Raw genomic sequence first — 18,142 nt, 5'->3', positions numbered from 1 at the left:
ACAATCTAGATTCCCCTGTCGAACAACCGACCGATTCACGGCTACCGATGCAGACATATTTTCCATTCAGTCTTTCGCTATACGCGGGTAAACTCTGTCTCCGATAATAAAAATATACTATAATGTAATACAGTATAAAAAGTGTATGCATCCACTCGTGTGACCTATATTCATTGATGTTTCACTGCGAAGTAACGCACGCGGCAATTTTTCGCGCTCCTTTACCTGGAATATAATGGAGAACCACTAGCAAGTGTCTTTCAAAATTCCCTCTCCCTTTTCCTTCCCCACCGTAAAGCCCACCCCGACCAGGCTCTGTGCTACCCGTGCCTGTGGTATAATAAAAAATAAACTACAAACATAACTACAAAGAATAACGAAACGAAACACATATCGCAGATACCGAATTTCAAAAACATCTATAGCAAACACAACCGGCGCCATGGCTCGTACGTGCAGTGCGCGGAAAAAGCCTTTCGGTCAGATCAGTATAATGGAAGAAGAGTGCTTGATTGAGCGTCGAAGAACAGTGACGTTGAAGGAGTGTTCCGAAATAGTCAACAGCAACATTCGTTATAACAAGGACGGATTTAGGAGATTACTTCAAGACGAGGTAATCGCATGCACTTAGCCTCCACCTTTATCGCTGGTATGCGATATACGTTGGCTTGGTAACGAGTTGATTTTGTTGAAAAAGAATCGTCACTTCGAATCTCACCTTTTAAACAAATTGCATTGCACGTAAAACGAGGCACGAGATTAGACGCCGCAAGGAGAGATGCTGAAAATTGTATACGTATATGTGCAATAGCGACGGAATCGATATCACGAGTATGACGCAAACAATCGAATTATTGCGGTTATCATTACATCCGGCAGCTTGAGGACGGTTACCCTACACATTGTCACGTAAGCGTGATTTCTGGTAGGTATTCTCGATCCGTAGGCAAACCTCTGCCCGAAGTAAATTGTTTGTAGCTGCGCTCTTGTCCTTGTCGTCGCCTGAACCCACGTGTCCTCTTTTCTTACGATGCGATCGTCGCTCCCAGTTTCTTCTCGTTATTCTAGCCGAACTAAAAACGACGCGAAGACAAACACGTAGCAATACGTTCATCATTCGCGGGTTAAATCAAACTTGCAAGTTTGCTCCGTTAAACATCCGAGTAAGCGTCGTCAATATCGTATACTTCGTAAAAACTAGTTCAATCGCGAATTTCACGAAATATTGACCAGCTTGATGAATAGCCAAAAGCATAACTGCGCCGATCGGTGCGGTGTGCAGTACTGTAATGGTTTTCTAAAATCGTTACGGGTTTGACGAACTTGGCGCAAATCTTGGTCACGTTAGAACCATATACACGATAGACGCAACGCGCGTCGGAATCTCGACCCTGTAACCTTTACGCACGCTTGTATGAAATTACACCTATACCTATGTAGCCAACTACGCTGTACCAGCGCGTAAGTAAATGCAACACACGCGTATTGAGAAAGTTCGCAGTCAAGTGAATCTCGTTCGTTAGGCTCAGACTTGACTGAGCACTTAAACACACTGGCCTTCGAATTGGTCAATCTTTAATCAGCTCAATCCCTGCCCGGGTGGCCCTGTCGCTTTCGAAGTTTGAATCCTAATTGCACTACCTGCCGTATCGGTGGCTCTCGCACGTTAATCGGGGCTGGGAGAAAGGACAATTGTCGCGGTTGAGGCTGAAACTGTGTACGGAGTTTACGGCGATTATTTATTATACATGCAGCTCTTCACTCGTGCGGTGAAAAATCGGATACCTAGCGAAACGAACCGGTACGACCGAGTTCTGGACCAATGTAAAATGTCTAAAATCACTTTCTCCGATGGATCGATCGATGCTTTATTGTGGCGTCAAATTTATATTATTAACACCACTTGACGCCGCCGACCGAGCTAGCTAGCGAAGTACTGACAATCGACTTGAAAGAAGTAAACGTTGGGAAAAGTATTGTTCGGAAGGACGAATGCGCGGTACTTCTTGAAAAGAAATCGTGTTCTGTCCCTGCCACATCATATTGTAATATCGACACTGATCGTAAGGCGCGAAAGAATTTGCTTTGCTGAGTGTCGGTATACCATGCGTTTTTGTTGACGCGCACCAGGGGAACCCTTATAATTATAGACAATTGAGAGTACAAGTCCATTCTGAGCAGCTCCGAGTATCGCATCAGCCGCGTGCCGACAAATAAACAGCGGACTTGTTTGTCAAGGGTAAACCTGATGGTGCGCATCCACGAAAACGCGCCGTAGGTATACACATACCTATACATTGATATAGGTATATATATTAGGGTGAGCCAAAAAAATTAACCTATCGAATCTACGGTCTTAAGAGGATCTATTTACTGAGAAAAAAAAGATTTCCGTTTGGAAAAATTTGTAGCAAAATTTTAAAAGGTATCGCTGACCATCTGAAAATTCCCACTTGAATAATACGCAAAAAAAAAAAAAATTTTCATTAAAAATGCTGTAACTATTGAAGCGTTTGGGTTGAAAAAAATCTTCAAGCATATTCTTGCAGGGCATTAAATTTTCCACAAAAAGCTCCCCGAGCTGATTTTTTAGACTCCAAATTCGTATACTTACGGGGCGTGAAAGTCGAAGAAAAGCGGAAATGTGTAGTATAGCTTTAATACAAAATTATAATCGAACTTTAACGATAAATGAAGAACAAAAACAATTTATTTTGCAAGTAGTGCAATTACATCGCCAGCAATATCCTGCTTGTAACAGACAAAATTTTATCAACAATTAAAAAGAATGGTAACGTTTAAAACAGTAATAAGAGATAAACAAATGAGTTAAAACTCTACTCCTTTGACGAATCCAGTTTATGAACAACATCTTTCGCACACCTTATTTCATTTTAGTTTGAGGTTATTCGTTTAGTATGAATATTTTCAATCGTAGAGCCCTAAAACTGCATATTTCTGCTTATCTTCGACTTTCACGGCCCGTACGAATGCGAATTTTTGAGTCCAGAAAATCAACTCGAGGGTCTTTTTTAGAGAATTTAATGCCCTCCAAGTATATGCCTTGAAAACTTCTTTATCCCAAACGGTTCAAAAGTCATAGCATTTTTAACGAAGCAAAAATTTTTTGCGTGTTATTCAAATGGGATATGTATACACACACACGCACACGCACACGCACACACACACACACACACACACGCGCGCGCGCGCGCACGCATATTATTGATACATATGTTATAACTATAACGGTCCGAAGGACCCAGGCAGCCTGCAGTGATACATTAATTATTGTGCAATGGAACATATTCGCATACGATATACAGCTGCAGTGTGCGGCAGGCTGGTACTTTGTCGGGGAGACCGGGGCTAGAGAAAGTTCGTAGCAGTTCCAAAGTAAATTTAAGTAGGGTTACTCGAATTTTCAAAAAACAAGAAAAAAAAAAAAAAGAAGCGGAGCAACGACTTGTTGTCCCAAGTATTTTGAATTACAAAAAATGGTAAAAATTATGAATATTTTTCGTACCATTGTTCTCTTGTTTCTGCTTTAATGTGAGAAACTCGGATTTTAAACGCATACTTTTGAGAAACAATTCGTTTCTCCATTGTATTTTTTCCCGGAAACCACAAAATATTCGACCTAGACACCGAAAATCCCGAAAAACTTGACCCGGACCCAGACAACCGCGGATGTGTCGTGATGGGGCAAGTTGTTGGGAAATTGTTATCACATGTGACAACTTGCCATAACCCACGATTTCCATTAAAACTGTGCATATCTTGCCGATCCGTTATTCAAACACCAGAATCATCGACCAATCAGAGCTATTTTGCTGCTGCTGCATTCAGCTGCATGATGTTTGCTGCACGTGAAAATGCAGCGTACACCGTTAAACTGAAATCGCTAACAGTTGACTCTTGGTGCACGTCAAATGGGCTCAACCGGAGGTAATGAAAGCCGATTGTGACGGTAATCTCGTTTAGTTTTTTTTTTTATTTTTTCTTCCTTTAACGTGCAAGTCCATCTCTGTTTCACATAATTTGAGATGCGTGGAAACGCTTACGTGACCCCTCTTCGAAGAATGAATTCGACCGGAATCACGACGTTTCATGCGCGTAATTCGAAAGTTTCGGTACTTTTCGATTGATTCGGTGGTACTTGCGAAAGCTTATGGTACTCGGTTCGCCTTGTACATACAGCGCAATACAGTATGATAGTAAAATTTTAGTACGCTAGCCGCATCGGTAATTTTTCTCGCACGATCCGCTCGCAGCCTCAAGGACCAGCTAAATGAATTACACTTTTCAAATCGGCTGTCTTTCATTATTTATTAACTTTGATTTACCTTGAACGCATATGCTGCAGCTCGCGCGATCGCACATTCACCGTCGCCTGGTAGATTGTAGGCATATACGTGTAAGCATTATGTATTTACACGATAATCTCACCGATCGTATTGAATTGCATGGAAATTAACGTCTATTCGATGTAGATGTATACATACACGAGTATACAAATGAGACACGCTTGACTTTCGCAATCCGTATTTAAGGTTGTTCATGCCAATGAGCCTGATTATTGTATTTCAATATACAATAGCCTTTACCCTTAATGTATCATATCATATTATACCTATGAGGTATGTTTTCTGGTATACAATGGCCACGACAACATGCGGACAGAGAATGATAGGGCGTAAGTTGATAAGAGATGCACGTAGAAAAAAACGCGTAGTGAGAGATTGACGGTGTACAGATATACCTTACAGATACTGTAATGCATACGCGCGACGTGTATTTATAACACCGACGGTATACGTTACAATTGCCACTACGGTATCTGTACGTGAAAAAAGATTTTCAACGACATTACAAAATGTCAATCGAGTCAATCACCCTGTGAGTTATTCCGGCTTATATCATTATATTCCGGCTGCGTACAACTTATACCTGTACAGTCCGGATTTGATTCTCGGTTTATTTTACCACGGCACTGTATCCCCTGAGCTATAAAAGTATTATAGGTGAGATACATGCGTTCACCGCCATCACCCGTGCAGACGAAACGATCGTTTCGCCCATAATACCTTTACCTGGCAGGGCTTCATTCCGGCGGGTATCCGTATCCCATTCGAACAACGCTTGCAGAATATCGCTGCACCGCTAATACGTTACAATCGATTTATATTCGCAGAATTATAGCACCTGTCAACCTTTCAACTTTGAAATTTTGAAGCTCGGCCGGTTAATTTGTCGCTTCGTTTGTCGGCCCCGTGCAGCCGCTCGCCTTAGGACAGGCAGGTGTACCTACCTATGATTGCAGTCACAACTCAACGCTCGCGTGCCCGTACGAGTATATCATATGAACGGCAAGCAATTTTCAGAGCAAACGCACAACCGTAAAACACACTCGCAGCTTATCCCCCCCCCCCCCCACTACCAATCAAGGCTGTACCACATCCTATGCCAGCACACCTATAATTCTCCTAATGCCTACACGCACGCAGAATAACGTTACACATATCGCGCGCATTCCAATTACTAATCCAAGTCAATAGCTCGGCTTGCTCCGATTTAACCAAGGACCGAATTATACCGCAATGAATAACCGCCCGACAGGGCGTTCGTTCGTACGCGGGCTTTTTTCATTGTCGCGGTTGCTGGAAAATATGCCCGAAGCGCCGTAAATTCGGGATTCAGAGCGAGGGCCTGGTTTACATACATTTTGAAAAAAATGTTTACGGAAACAGACGCAGGATGCAATATATACGCGCGCGCGCGTGGCGTGTCCGTGTGCATATATCTATATTGTCAAAACATGTTTCAGAATTTCATGGACAAACTGTTTGTCCTGTTCGATCACGACCAGGACGGATTGCTCATCCAGGACGAGTGGATTGAATTTTTGAAGGAGAGATTGACGTGAGTGCCGCGAAAGCAAAGACGTAATTAAAACAGTAACGATCATGTATTTGATTTATTTCAACAGTACGGAAAAGCAGATAGACTTTGCCGAACAGCTCGAAAGTGTTGCCTACGTGTTGTGCGGCGAAGAGGCAGTCACGGCGTTCACGTTTCGCCAAATTCTCAGAGCCAAAGGAGTGAGCCAACTATTGTACATATTTCCTCCACGCTGAATCCTGTATTTTTCGTACTTTGACTTGACATTTGTTTTCTTCACAGGTCGTAGACAAAATATTTCGCTTTCTCGACCTGGAAAGCGCCGGATACGTCACCGCGGGACAAATAATGGAATTCGTTGGCAGCATCACCAGCATTCGGTGAGTTTTGATTATCACTCCTCCGTATACCTAGCGAACAACCTACGTACCCACGCGCCCACCCATTTACCTAACCAACCGCCCAACTACCCGACCGCTCATTTCACTTACAGGTACAGACACGTTTTACCTACATACATTATCATTCCGTACTGATTCGTTATAGCAGATCTAAATGAAATGTATTGCACCCAGATCGCGCGCCGGATTTGACAAGGAGAGTTTGGCGCATCTGGAAAATATCTTCAAGCAGACCGTAGGAAATGAGAAGGAAATTAGAAGAGAGGAATTCAAAAAAATAGTCGTATCTAAAAACGTAAGCACACCGAGTGTATTTCAGAAGCCTGCCGCACGTCGACCAGTTAATATATTTATAACTCGATATTGCACGTCCCGTATAAAAATTTCAGCCATTCTTCACCGAGCGGGTGTTTCAAATATTCGACAAGGACAATTCAGGAACAATATCGCTTCAGGAGTTTCTCGACTCTATGCATCAATTTGCAGGGAAAACGCCCGACGACAAGATCAAGTTTCTGTTCAAAGTCTACGACATTGACGGTGAGCGCGTTTGATACCAGTCGTCATAACGAAATCACATAATACCACAACTAAATGTAATATACTTGACGAGCTTGCCGATATGTGAAACAGGCGACGGATTGATTCAGCATCGGGAACTGCAGCATGTGATGCGCGTCTGCATGGAAGAAAATGGTATGACATTCAGCGAGGATCAGATAGAGGATCTCACGATAGCGCTGTTCGAGGACGCCGATCAAGAAAACAGAGGCGCGATCACCTTTGAATCTCTGAAAAGTGTCCTGGAGAAGCACGATGGCCTTTTGGAGAATTTGTCTATCAGGTGAGTTTTATAGTGATACAGCTTTCGAGTGAATTCGTTCTTCTTTCGCGATGTCTTCGGTATAAAGAAATTGATATTGTAGCATCGACCGATGGCTGGTACCCCCGAAACCAGAACCGAAGCAGCAATCCTCTGTTCGTCGATTGTCGGCTCTTAGACCGTATCAACTTACCAAGCCCTACATGAAGAACAATTATGTCTATATAATATTCACGAGTGCATTTCTCATCGTCAATGCTGGGCTATTCGTGTCCAGAGCGATACAGTACAAGTCATCCAACGGATTTGTCATCTTGGCCAGAGCTTGCGGTGAGTTTTGATCGCATTTATGGTACTGTAGGTCAAAACAAAAATACTAACGATAAGCGCAATTCACGTAAACTCAGTCGCGGTACACTTGTTCCTTATATTTCTCTACTGATGAATTTCGCGAAGAGCTTCTACGAGTCAACGCGCAAGATATTCGTAAAATTTAAAACGGTGCCGTGTTGATCTTGCGACGAAACTTACGATAGCTGTTGCTTTATTCACCATCCATAGGTCAGTGCCTGAACTTCAATTGTGCCTTTATTCTGATACTCATGCTTCGACACTCCATCACATTCCTGAGAACGCATGGATTCAGCTCCGTGATACCGTTGGACCAGCATATCTATCTTCACAAAACAACCGGCGTGCTCGTCGGTTTCTACAGTATTATCCATACGATAATGCATCTGTTCAATTTCAGTAAGGATCATTCGCTATATCTTCATACAAGTGCATACGCCTCACTCAGACACATCTCTGCACACATGCATATTTGTATAGGCATACATAACGCGTGACAAATGCCAAAAGGGCTTATCACAGCAGCTGAATAGGGCTTTGTGCCAAAAGGACGCATAAAACAAAAGTTTTTCATGTACCAACGTTCGGCTTTGGAAAAAAATTTGTTCATACTTCGGCTTAGAATGTGTTAATAAAGCGATTGGTAAAAAAAAAAAAAAAAAACTATACGCCTTTTTGGCTTTGCAAAGCAAAAAGGACGTATAATTTTATACAAGTCCTTTTGGCATTTGTCACGCGATATACCTGTAATACCAGCCGGAAGAAACGAACGTTCACCAAAAGCGTATATTGTGGTGTCTGTTATCCAAATTTCAGAACTGATCGTCGTCAACGATTATGAAATAAATAAGGGCAATTACACTTATGCCGAATGGATATTCACTGGCCAGCCCAAGCTGTTCGGCCTTGTTCCGGGTGCAGCCAATCCGACCGGCGTTGCTCTGGTTCTTATATTGACCGTGATGATCATATGTTCCATGCCCTTCGTTAGGCGAGGGGGTTGCTTCGAGGTATGAATCGCAATCGAAAAGGCGTCCAAAGAAGTCTGGTTGAATCGACTTTGCAGGGGCACTCGTTGTACAACGAAGCCGGAAAGCTCGAACAATTTCATCATTATATGCGCAATGTGTTTTAGATATTTTACTGGACTCATTTACTCTACGTGCCGTTCTGGATCTTGCTGATATTTCATGGACCAAATTTTTGGAAGTGGTTCGTCGGGCCCTGTACCCTGTACCTGGTGGAGAGACTACGTCGAGTAGTCTGGCTACAATCGCAGCGGGGAAACACATACATTTGCTCGGGGCTGCTCCTCCCCTCCAGAGTGACGCATCTCGTTATCAAGAGACCCAACCACTTTGATTTTCACCCCGGTGATTACGTCTTCGTCAACATTCCAGCTGTCGCAAAATACGAATGGCATCCATTCACCATCAGCAGTGCTCCGGAACAGGAAGGTCGGTTTCTCAACTTGAAATTATATCCTATCGTGAAGCGTTTTAGTCCTTACACAGTTACTCGCCCGCTCAGAGATCCCTAGAGGCATGCGGATATGTACGATCGTACGCTGTTAAAAATTTCTGTGGCGAATCTACCAAAAATGTACGCGCAGAAAGCAGTATTCGGATTCGATATTGTAAATTTATTATACATATGGTGACTAATTTCAAAACCAGACTTTTGAAATTTACCCTATCGTTTGGTGAAATTACTAAACATTAGTGCGACAAGAGTAGCAAGCTTGAATATCACGATAAAATACAGGGATTTTAAACTGCCGTTTGTTGAATTCACTATACGAGTCGATCGAGTAACGTTATGGTAAATGTATATCGGAGATTTTTTTATTCAGTTACACTTTCGTCCAGTAAGTGTGTAGAAAATTTACGAATATGAATAACAGTGATATTATCGGTAGACCTGTGTGTGGAGTAGCTATAAAGTCACAAGATAAACTGTACACCACTTTGTAGATACACACTTTAAGAATGTGACATCTTTTTCTAATATTCACATTATTTGCGTGCTTATAGATTATATGTGGCTTCATATTCGTGGTGTTGGCGAATGGACGAATACTTTATATTCGTACTTTGACAGGGAACAGATGAAATTACACCGCGGAGAGGTCTTACCTGTCGAATGTTGCACCCAACGTACATCCGGGGCTATCAAGACCGTCGAAAAACTACCGTCGTAAGTTTGAGCACGACCGATTCAAATGTATCGGATGTAGACGTGACGCCGGTACGATTTATTCACAGGAATTCGGAGGTGACCTTGTGCAGAACCATCAAAACCACGGTTACTACAGGTAGCGCGGAAGAAACCAACGGTGTGGCCAATCCGAGTTTCGAAGGTGACGACGGCTGCAGTCATCCAGGAATCAATAAGACTCGCGTCAGTGGGCGTGAGTAGGGAATAATACGATTATTGACTCGACTGTAAAACTAATGTGAAAATAATTTCTCGACTCTCGTACAGTAGGTATCACGAAATGTAAAACGTTTTCAGGTGATCCCAGACACTTGTCTAAAAAAGTGGCCCTCAACGTGCAATTGCATAAGATAGTATTGAGTAACAAACATCCTCTTGAAAAATCAATTTCGATGCCCGACATGCGGATAAGGAACAAAAAAAGAGAACGATTACTCGCGTGAGTATTCAACGGTACCTGATACAGGTATATCTTTCGCGAATCCATTTTATCACCCGTTGTCGTACATCCTCATCCTCAGACTTCGTGACTACGCGAGATCCGAGTCAGAACCGAGCTTCGACGAATCGCAAATAAGGCGTGCGCGACTGAAATCATTGGGTCTGGCCTATTTGAGTCCACAAAATAAATCTTTGGCCCAAAGCTTCAGGTACATGCGAATGAAGCCGACGATAATTGCGTTCAAAACACCCAGCCTGGACAATTGTGGAGCAGACGATATGGTCGCTACTATAGATTGTGAGTTGCAAAAATTTTCAACATGTTCGCGGTACGGTTATACGTCAGGGGGAGATAGAGAAACCGCATTTCTCGACTCGACGTGATGATAATGTAATTCCAGCAGAAACAGAAGAGTCCGACACTCGCAGTCCTCCGCTGATTGCTGCCGAAGAAGGAACAGCCAATGTGCTTCATATTCAGAGTGTTGAAGAGTCTACGAAAGGGAAATCGCAGTCGTTCCACACTCCTGTCAATTATCCCGTCGGAAAACCTTTGGCGGTAGATCACTATTTGTTGTAAAATACACCAGAGCTGTTACTGTCAATCATACGTACAGTAGAGAAGGCACAGAGTTTGATAATCAATGTCCAGGGCCATCGTGAATAACAGCACACCTATAACCTGACTTTGAAGCTGATATAATTGCATTTACAGATTTATTTAGATGGGCCGTACGGTGCTCCGTCCAGTCATATATTTCAAGCGCAGCACGCAGTTCTGATCGCCACCGGCATCGGCGTCACCCCATTCGCCTCGATACTTCAGTCGATAATGCATAGATATTGGAAGGCGAGACACTGCTGCCCGAAGTGCAAATTTTCTTGGGCCAGTGAAATACCGCCAACCGTAATGCATTTGCGGAAAGTTAGTGAGAACAGAAACATTGTGTATCGAATATTGTTACATGTTTGATTTAGTTATCGCCGTCATCTTAACGTCACAACGGTTTGACGCATGACTTTCAGGTAGATTTCTTTTGGATAAATCGGGACCAGCACTCTTTCGAATGGTTTGTCAATTTACTGTCGCAGTTAGAAATGGAACAGGCTGAACTCGGAGCAACGATGGAACGTTTTCTAGAGATGCATATGTACATAACGAGCGCCTTGCAGAAGAACGACATGAAAGCGGTGGGACTTCAATTAGCAATGGATTTGCTACATGAAAAGGTTCGACTATTTTCCCCCATTTCGTACTACTTGAACGGATTCTGACGTGTCGAGTTATTTATGCTTATAGGAAAAACGTGACCTTATCACTGGGTTAAAAACGAGAACTAACGCCGGCCGTCCGAACTGGGATAAAGTGTTCAAGCAGCTCCAAGATCAAAAGAAGGGTAAGATAACGGTATTCTTTTGCGGCCCTCTACAACTAGCTCGTATCTTGCGATATAAGTGCGATCAATTTGGGTTCAATTTCAGAAAAGAGGTTTTCTAACACGATTTGTTCTTGTTATAAATCCGAGTGTAACATTGAGCTTGTCTAATTGTAAATATCGTGATTATTGGGTATACATAAATTTAGTACATACTAAACATTAACCCTCGCGGGTAATAGTTTTCGGAGGCATTACACTCGAACACGATCCATTTTACCTGAAAATGGTTCAAGAGTCGGAAACTTGCATGGGATTTTCTTGGGAGTGATCTGAAATGGATATAATTGAATTATCGAGAGCAAAGAGAATCGTGTCCATTTCAGATTCTATGTTGGACCGGTATGCAATTTTCGAAAACTGTATACGTACGATTACACTATCCTATCGTGGGGTGAAAATTGTTTCCGTATGTTCGAATTTGTAATCGAGTAATCACGGTCCGCATTCTGCAGTACGTAAGTAGTACGTGCATTAGAATCGCTAGCGAGGGCCGCATCGGTGCTGAATAGTAGAAACCGTTGAATTCTCACAGGGTTGCCATACACACATTTCGCGAACGATGCAACAAATAGCATCATATATTAGTTGCATTATTGTAGGTTGAAAATGTACAATAAAAATTTTAAATTACATGAGACTGATGAACTAATTGTACATACAGAAGTTACAAATTCCTGTTCCAAACTCGTCAGCACGCGCCGCGGAAGTCATTCAATACACAACTGGTTTGTTATTGGTAATGAAATATAGAGTTATCAATGGTTGGATCGATCTGTGGGTTATTAGGAGTTCGACATAGGCGGTTTATCCGCTTCTAATTGTAAACATAATGCGTATATCTACGGTATTGTTCAAATTATACTTATACGCTACAGGTAATAAAATCATATTTATTGACTTGTGAGACTTTGATATTGGTTTAAACACATTTTCATTAGAAATTTACCTTTTTACGTAAATTGTTTTGCGACCACTCGTGAACTGTTATCTCATCGTTCGCATCAATCTCGCCGTCTCATGCAACAACCAAATACTTAATAGTGTCGCAAAGAAGTGCATCTGTTCCTCGGTCATTTCATTCGATTTATTTATATTGCGATGTTATGTCCATTATTGTATTTTACACACCAGAATGAATGACCTGATGCGTAATAAACATCCTGAAGTAATGATAACGATAATAATATAAATTGCTATACGAGAATACTGAATACTTGACAAAATGGTGGAATCAAAAATAAATAAATCACCTTTATGCGTGAATTAGTGACACTAAAACGTTAGAGCTTGTTACGAGTATAAATCAAATTGCATACCGCGCTCTTTGGTGATTCCGGTAGACCGCCTGTGCGCACAAGCTTGTGAAAAAGTAATAGGTTTAGAAATCGAAATTTTATCATTCGCACAATTTTGAGGGATAAATTACGATCGGACGATTGGGTAACATGAAAATGCGTGGCCTGCCATTGCACACAGACCACCGGCGAACAATCTTGTGTTACACCATGACGTGTCAGAGAGATCGGGTTCTTCGAACGCTCCCGAATGTGACGTAGCTGTAGCCACGGTTTTAGGTACAGGTCTGGAAACTCGCAGGGTGGGGAGTGACCCAAATAGTGTCGCAAAAGCTAGTGCTCATTTCCGCCACTTGGCGCAGTCCAACCTTAGACTAATTGGGGTAAGTCGATCAACGCGCTAATCAAGTCGACGTAGTCTTCATTTCCGCCACTAAGAGCGGTGCAAACTTGCGGTAAGCCAATCAAGTTGAAACAATCGATCGGTCGCACCAACTGTGACAATTCCCAGCACATAAAAGTAACCGAGTATCCAGACCTGCACGTAAGACCATGGACGTAGCCGAGGACCAGCTAATAAAAACAGAGACCCGTACCTTCAACTTATTGATTACCGTCAAGTATAGAGAAACATTTAGTACCGTTGCATCGAATTGGAGTTACAATTGCGAGCTGCAGTAGGAGGATATTGATTGTGTATAAATATGTGACATTCGAAGGCTAATATTAGGCATGTTTTGGCGAACTACTTGTATAGCTACCAAGGTGTAGCGGAACCAGGAAGGAGGAGGGCTGGAGCCATATCCGCGTTACAAACAAGAGTGGGTCACATTCTAGTTGGGTCGAGTTTGTCGTTCCAAGATGGTTTCAAAAGCGATGCTCGCAGCGGTGATATCGTCTGTTGCACTGCGTCTGACGGCTGACAATGCAGAATATCGTTTAAAAATTGTACGCGCGAGAGGCGCGCGTAAGTACAGAGCGTTCAAATTTCTGATGCAACAGACGAAACCAGCGCTACGAGCGGCGCTATCGGTACTACGAACTTCCTACCAGAATGTGTCCCACCTTTGCTGTCGGAAAGAGTACGGAGTTATGTTTCCTCTCCTATGCTTTTCCGAGCAGAACAGGGAGTACGTTTCACAGACTTATTAAAGTTATTTATAAGTAGAGATAGACTGCACGGTCCGTGCGAGAGGGTACAGTTTTCACAAGTTCGTTTCTCCCATGATACAGGCTGACAACTCGGATATTTTTGAGGGTGCGTTCCAAAATTGACTGGTCGTGCCAAGAACACGTCCCTAGGACAGAGGCAGAGCTAGCCACGGTATCGGCAGCGCAAAAGTAATAAAAGATTGTTGACAGCATTGGGAGCTAATATCAGAACGCACCCTAAGTAGCGGGAATTGTTATAGTTGGGCCGCTGGTTCATTCGTTCCGTACGGAAATCTAGTCACTTCCGAAAGCGCCAATTCAGAGGTGTTCCGGCTTCACCCGTTCCGAGCTGCTTTTCACCGGCTCTCCCATTGTAACATCCGGCGCCGGAATGTTTGTATATTTCATTCCTTATTACATCCTGTATCACTAATACCAATTAACCCAACTCCAAGTGTGAGAATCTGGTGACCAGATCATTCAAAGAACCGACTAACCATCCGAAATATCTCCAGATGTGATACGACAAGAAGGATCACTAATCCAAGTGAGATAGTGCTTCTTGCCTCTACCCTCCTTAAGCCCTCAATACCGATTGCTTTCCCCGCCTGAGCATTTTCATCATTCAAATTATCATTTCTACCAACGAGAAAGAAGCCGTCCAGCCCGACGACGCGGGATTGGTAGCCCTGTGTTAGATCATCCGTTCGGCAGTCGGCAGATCATCGGTCCGGGAGGTAAATAAAAACCCCCCGCGTACGGATGACCGTGGAAGAAATTGATTAGCAATTACACCGTGTTATACACTGGAACACGCAGTTTGATTTGTAATTTTGACTTTGTACTGTCGCAAACTGCATTGTGTCATCGCAGTATTAAGCTTGCAAGTATCATTCGCTAATATGTTTCACAACAAAACAAGGTGTTTATTTGTCGAGATTTTCGTTGTACCCTTCTCGTCGGTCACTACTATCATCTAGCTCCTCTATATGACGTATGTACCTTAATTCCTTTTCATTCTCCTGCGATGCGTCTTTAGGTAATCGTGTCCTCAGTCCCCGCATGCATTTTTGTCTCTGCCAGTCACATTCGCCGATCAATCCTAATTATCCTACGCCCGGATGCCGTTAATTCATTTCTTACGCTAGATACCAACATAACCTAACCATACTATTTAATGCCACCGAAAACGTTGTCTACAAAAAATCCCCTACTTACTATTTCTCAAACGCAGACTAGTCGGTTTTCGTTTACCCAGGTCAAGTATCAAAATGGACGTCCCAATCACCTCTGACATAATGATCATTGGCGGGAATTCTCATCCTGAACTTGCCACGCTGATCGCTAAGTGAGTAGCTTTGAAACGAAATCGTCTCATCACTTATTGTATTTCTTATATTTTATCCTAGATTTGATGGTTGTGTTCTCTACTCTTGTCACATCAAGGCTCGACCCATAGCTTACTTCTTCAATTTTGTTTGCTTAGCCGACTCGGGGTGAAGAGCGGAGGATGTTCGGTCTATCATAAAACAAATAGGGAGACCATGGTGGAAATCGGGGACTCTGTACGGGGCAAAGATATTTACATAATACAAACTGGATCCAAGGACGTCAACAACAATATTATGGAACTACTGATAATGGCCTACGCCTGCAAAACTTCATCGGCCAAGAATATCGTCGGTGTTATTCCGTACCTACCATATTCCAAACAGTGTAAAATGCGAAAACGAGGATGCATCGTGTCCAAGCTGCTTGCCAAGATGATGTGTAAAAGCGGTTTGACCCATGTCATTACGATGGACCTCCATCAGAAGGAGATTCAAGGCTTCTTCGATTGTCCGGTTGACAATTTACGCGCCAGTCCATTTCTTTTGCAGTATATCCAAGAATGCGTAAGTGAGGAATCATGGCCCTATGTTCTGTGACACTGGCTTAAAATACAATACAGCAAGGATTACAAATTGACTTTCTCACGGCAGATTCCAGATTACCGCAACTCGGTTATAGTAGCCAGAAATCCAGGCAGCGCTAAAAAAGCGACAAGCTATGCCGAACGACTGCGCCTCGGTATTGCTGTGATTCACGGAGAGCAGAGAGAATCCGAATCTGATATGAACGACGGTCGGTATTCCCCACCTGCCGTCGTCCCTTCACGTACAATGGAGGTGGGAGTCGGAGTCCCGGTGCATCCGGCTAAGGAGAAGCCACCGATCAACGTGGTAGGAGACGTCGGCGGACGTATTGCGATCATGGTGGTAAGCTTGATTGTTTTAAAGGACACAACCCTTTCGCCATTGTAAAACGACCGAAATGGAGATTTATTAACAAGTGTTACAGGATGACATGGTCGATGATGTACAATCGTTTGCCGCTGCAGCTGAAGTTCTGAAGGAGCGAGGCGCCTACAAGATATACGTACTTGCCACTCATGGTCTCCTTAGTTCAGATGCCCCCCGTCTTATCGACGAATCGCCAATCGACGAGGTTAGTCTGATATACAGTTTATGACAAGATGTTACACCGATCGAGCATGAGGTTGCTCGAGAATGTTCATCTCTCGTATGAAGTAATATCGGGTGAACCAAAACTACGCTTCACGACTCTTTAACGTTACAGGTTGTTGTTACTAACACGATTCCTCACGAGCTACAGAAGATGCAATGTCACAAGATAAAGACCGTAGACATCAGTATTTTGCTCGCTGAAGCGATAAGACGCATTCATAACAAAGAGTCTATGTCTTACCTCTTTAAAAACGTCACCTTGGAGGATTAGGAAAGAGAATAGCGCCCGACAGTGATACAAATATTACCACCAAACGAGTGACGTTAAATGAAGATGCCGAGCTTTCATAGAACTTCTAATTTTCCAATTATTCAAACAAACTTCAGTTACGAATAAGAATACACAAACGTCCGTAAGGCTTTTCGTAAATTACTAAGCGGGTATGAAACTACTCCGACGCCGTTTCTTTCGGTTCGTTATTCATTCTATTTTTATACTCTCAAAACTATGATAACTCTGTTTGAAACATTAATTTTCTGCGTATAATTTCTAGCGTTGTTTTTTCATTGATTTATCACAATAAACGGATACGGATAGAGGGAAAAATTAAATTGGATAGAAAAGATGATATTTGAGGTGTCACAGTTTGGACATTTTCGCTCATACGAACGATCGCAACATGCTCGTGCCGAGCCACTGTTACAGCTCCACTATGTAAATTATAGTAAATGTAGAAATAGCTTACGTCACATGTACTGTCCTGAAAACTTTCGTTCACATATCCGATCTTCGAAGATATGCTTCCAAAAGAGCTTCTTTCCTAGGTTCGAGGTGTCAGAGAAAGTCCAAACAGCTGGCCACCTCTCGTAGATTTGAGAAAAATGATACATTGCATTGCATTCGTTATGGATACTCATATCGATCATCCTAAATTCTCAATCCGCGTCCGTGAATATTCTTTGTGCTTACACCAATCACAGTTGATTAGATGTGGTTCGTGTTTTACTGTTAGATGTAGACTTTTACTGTCCACAACTTAATTGTCGCTGAGATGTACAGCATTCTAAAGAAATATCTTGTAGAACAGATAATAAATATGCATTCACCTACATCGACTCTCACCTGTTATGCAGGGATATGTGTATATATCGTTCAATGTCAAGCTCTGGCGAACCTTATTCCAAGCTTATACCGAGAGTCTAACGTGGAAGTCGGATTACAAGCAGCGCGGGTACCGTCAGCTTCAACACAAGCACAACCCTTACCGAACAGAGCGTAGTAGACAAGTGCTGCGGACGAGAACTTGTGCATATGTGGCGCTAGCAGTGCCACGTGGCAAGAAATAATTGATAATTACACAGATATTAGTCACAATTGCCACTTCTCGCCATAAGAATAAACAGATCATACCAAGGGTTATACACCACATGAAAGTTCTATAAAATTGAAATTGAGAGAATATTACAACGATGACATTATGACGACAGTAAATATTGTATACATGCAACCCTGAGTGACAACCGGTAGACTTCAAGAGAAGTCGGTGGCTGCAAAGAAAAAGTCGGAATCACTTAAGAAGCAGCCGAAATCACAAAACGTGACAATCCAAATTCT

General features: G+C 42.7%; 2 protein-coding genes across 10 annotated transcripts; both read left to right on the top strand.

Annotated features, from left to right (window-relative positions):
- The first annotated feature begins 90 nt into the window (after positions 1–90).
- Positions 91–12,469, top strand: LOC124302194 (NADPH oxidase 5). 3 transcript variants are annotated; one of them, XM_046758060.1, is made up of 20 exons: positions 91–613; positions 5,828–5,922; positions 5,990–6,101; positions 6,184–6,281; positions 6,477–6,597; positions 6,692–6,842; positions 6,936–7,146; positions 7,229–7,455; positions 7,687–7,875; positions 8,293–8,486; positions 8,612–8,933; positions 9,510–9,672; positions 9,741–9,886; positions 9,991–10,132; positions 10,215–10,432; positions 10,536–10,693; positions 10,850–11,059; positions 11,161–11,364; positions 11,435–11,531; positions 12,229–12,469. In XM_046758060.1, exons 1-20 carry the CDS (start codon positions 443–445, stop codon positions 12,321–12,323), a joined length of 3,324 nt encoding a protein of 1,107 aa, XP_046614016.1. In that variant the 5' UTR covers positions 91–442; the 3' UTR covers positions 12,324–12,469. The 3 variants fall into 3 exon arrangements, with proteins under 3 accessions (XP_046614016.1, XP_046614015.1, XP_046614018.1); XM_046758059.1 differs by lacking the exon at positions 12,229–12,469 and having other exon boundaries at positions 92–613; positions 11,435–12,213; XM_046758062.1 differs by lacking the exons at positions 7,687–7,875; positions 12,229–12,469 and having other exon boundaries at positions 92–613; positions 11,435–12,213.
- Positions 12,470–14,608: 2,139 nt separating this feature from the next.
- Positions 14,609–17,637, top strand: LOC124302371 (phosphoribosyl pyrophosphate synthase-associated protein 2). 7 transcript variants are annotated; one of them, XM_046758497.1, is made up of 6 exons: positions 14,609–14,757; positions 15,279–15,368; positions 15,507–15,915; positions 16,003–16,278; positions 16,361–16,507; positions 16,640–17,637. In XM_046758497.1, the coding sequence occupies exons 2-6, from the start codon at positions 15,292–15,294 to the stop codon at positions 16,796–16,798; spliced, it is 1,068 nt and encodes a 355-aa protein (XP_046614453.1). In that variant the 5' UTR covers positions 14,609–14,757; positions 15,279–15,291; the 3' UTR covers positions 16,799–17,637. The 7 variants fall into 7 exon arrangements, with proteins under 7 accessions (XP_046614453.1, XP_046614454.1, XP_046614452.1 ...); XM_046758498.1 differs by having other exon boundaries at positions 14,620–14,757; positions 15,255–15,368; XM_046758496.1 differs by lacking the exon at positions 14,609–14,757 and adding an exon at positions 14,764–14,903.
- The last annotated feature ends 505 nt before the right edge of the window (positions 17,638–18,142 follow it).

The sequence above is a fragment of the Neodiprion virginianus genome, chromosome 4 (genome assembly GCF_021901495.1).
Source record: "Neodiprion virginianus isolate iyNeoVirg1 chromosome 4, iyNeoVirg1.1, whole genome shotgun sequence".
Taxonomy (NCBI): Eukaryota; Metazoa; Arthropoda; class Insecta; order Hymenoptera; family Diprionidae; genus Neodiprion; species Neodiprion virginianus.
Note: the sequence above shows the minus strand (reverse complement) of the source record. Positions and strands in the feature narration are given on the sequence as shown.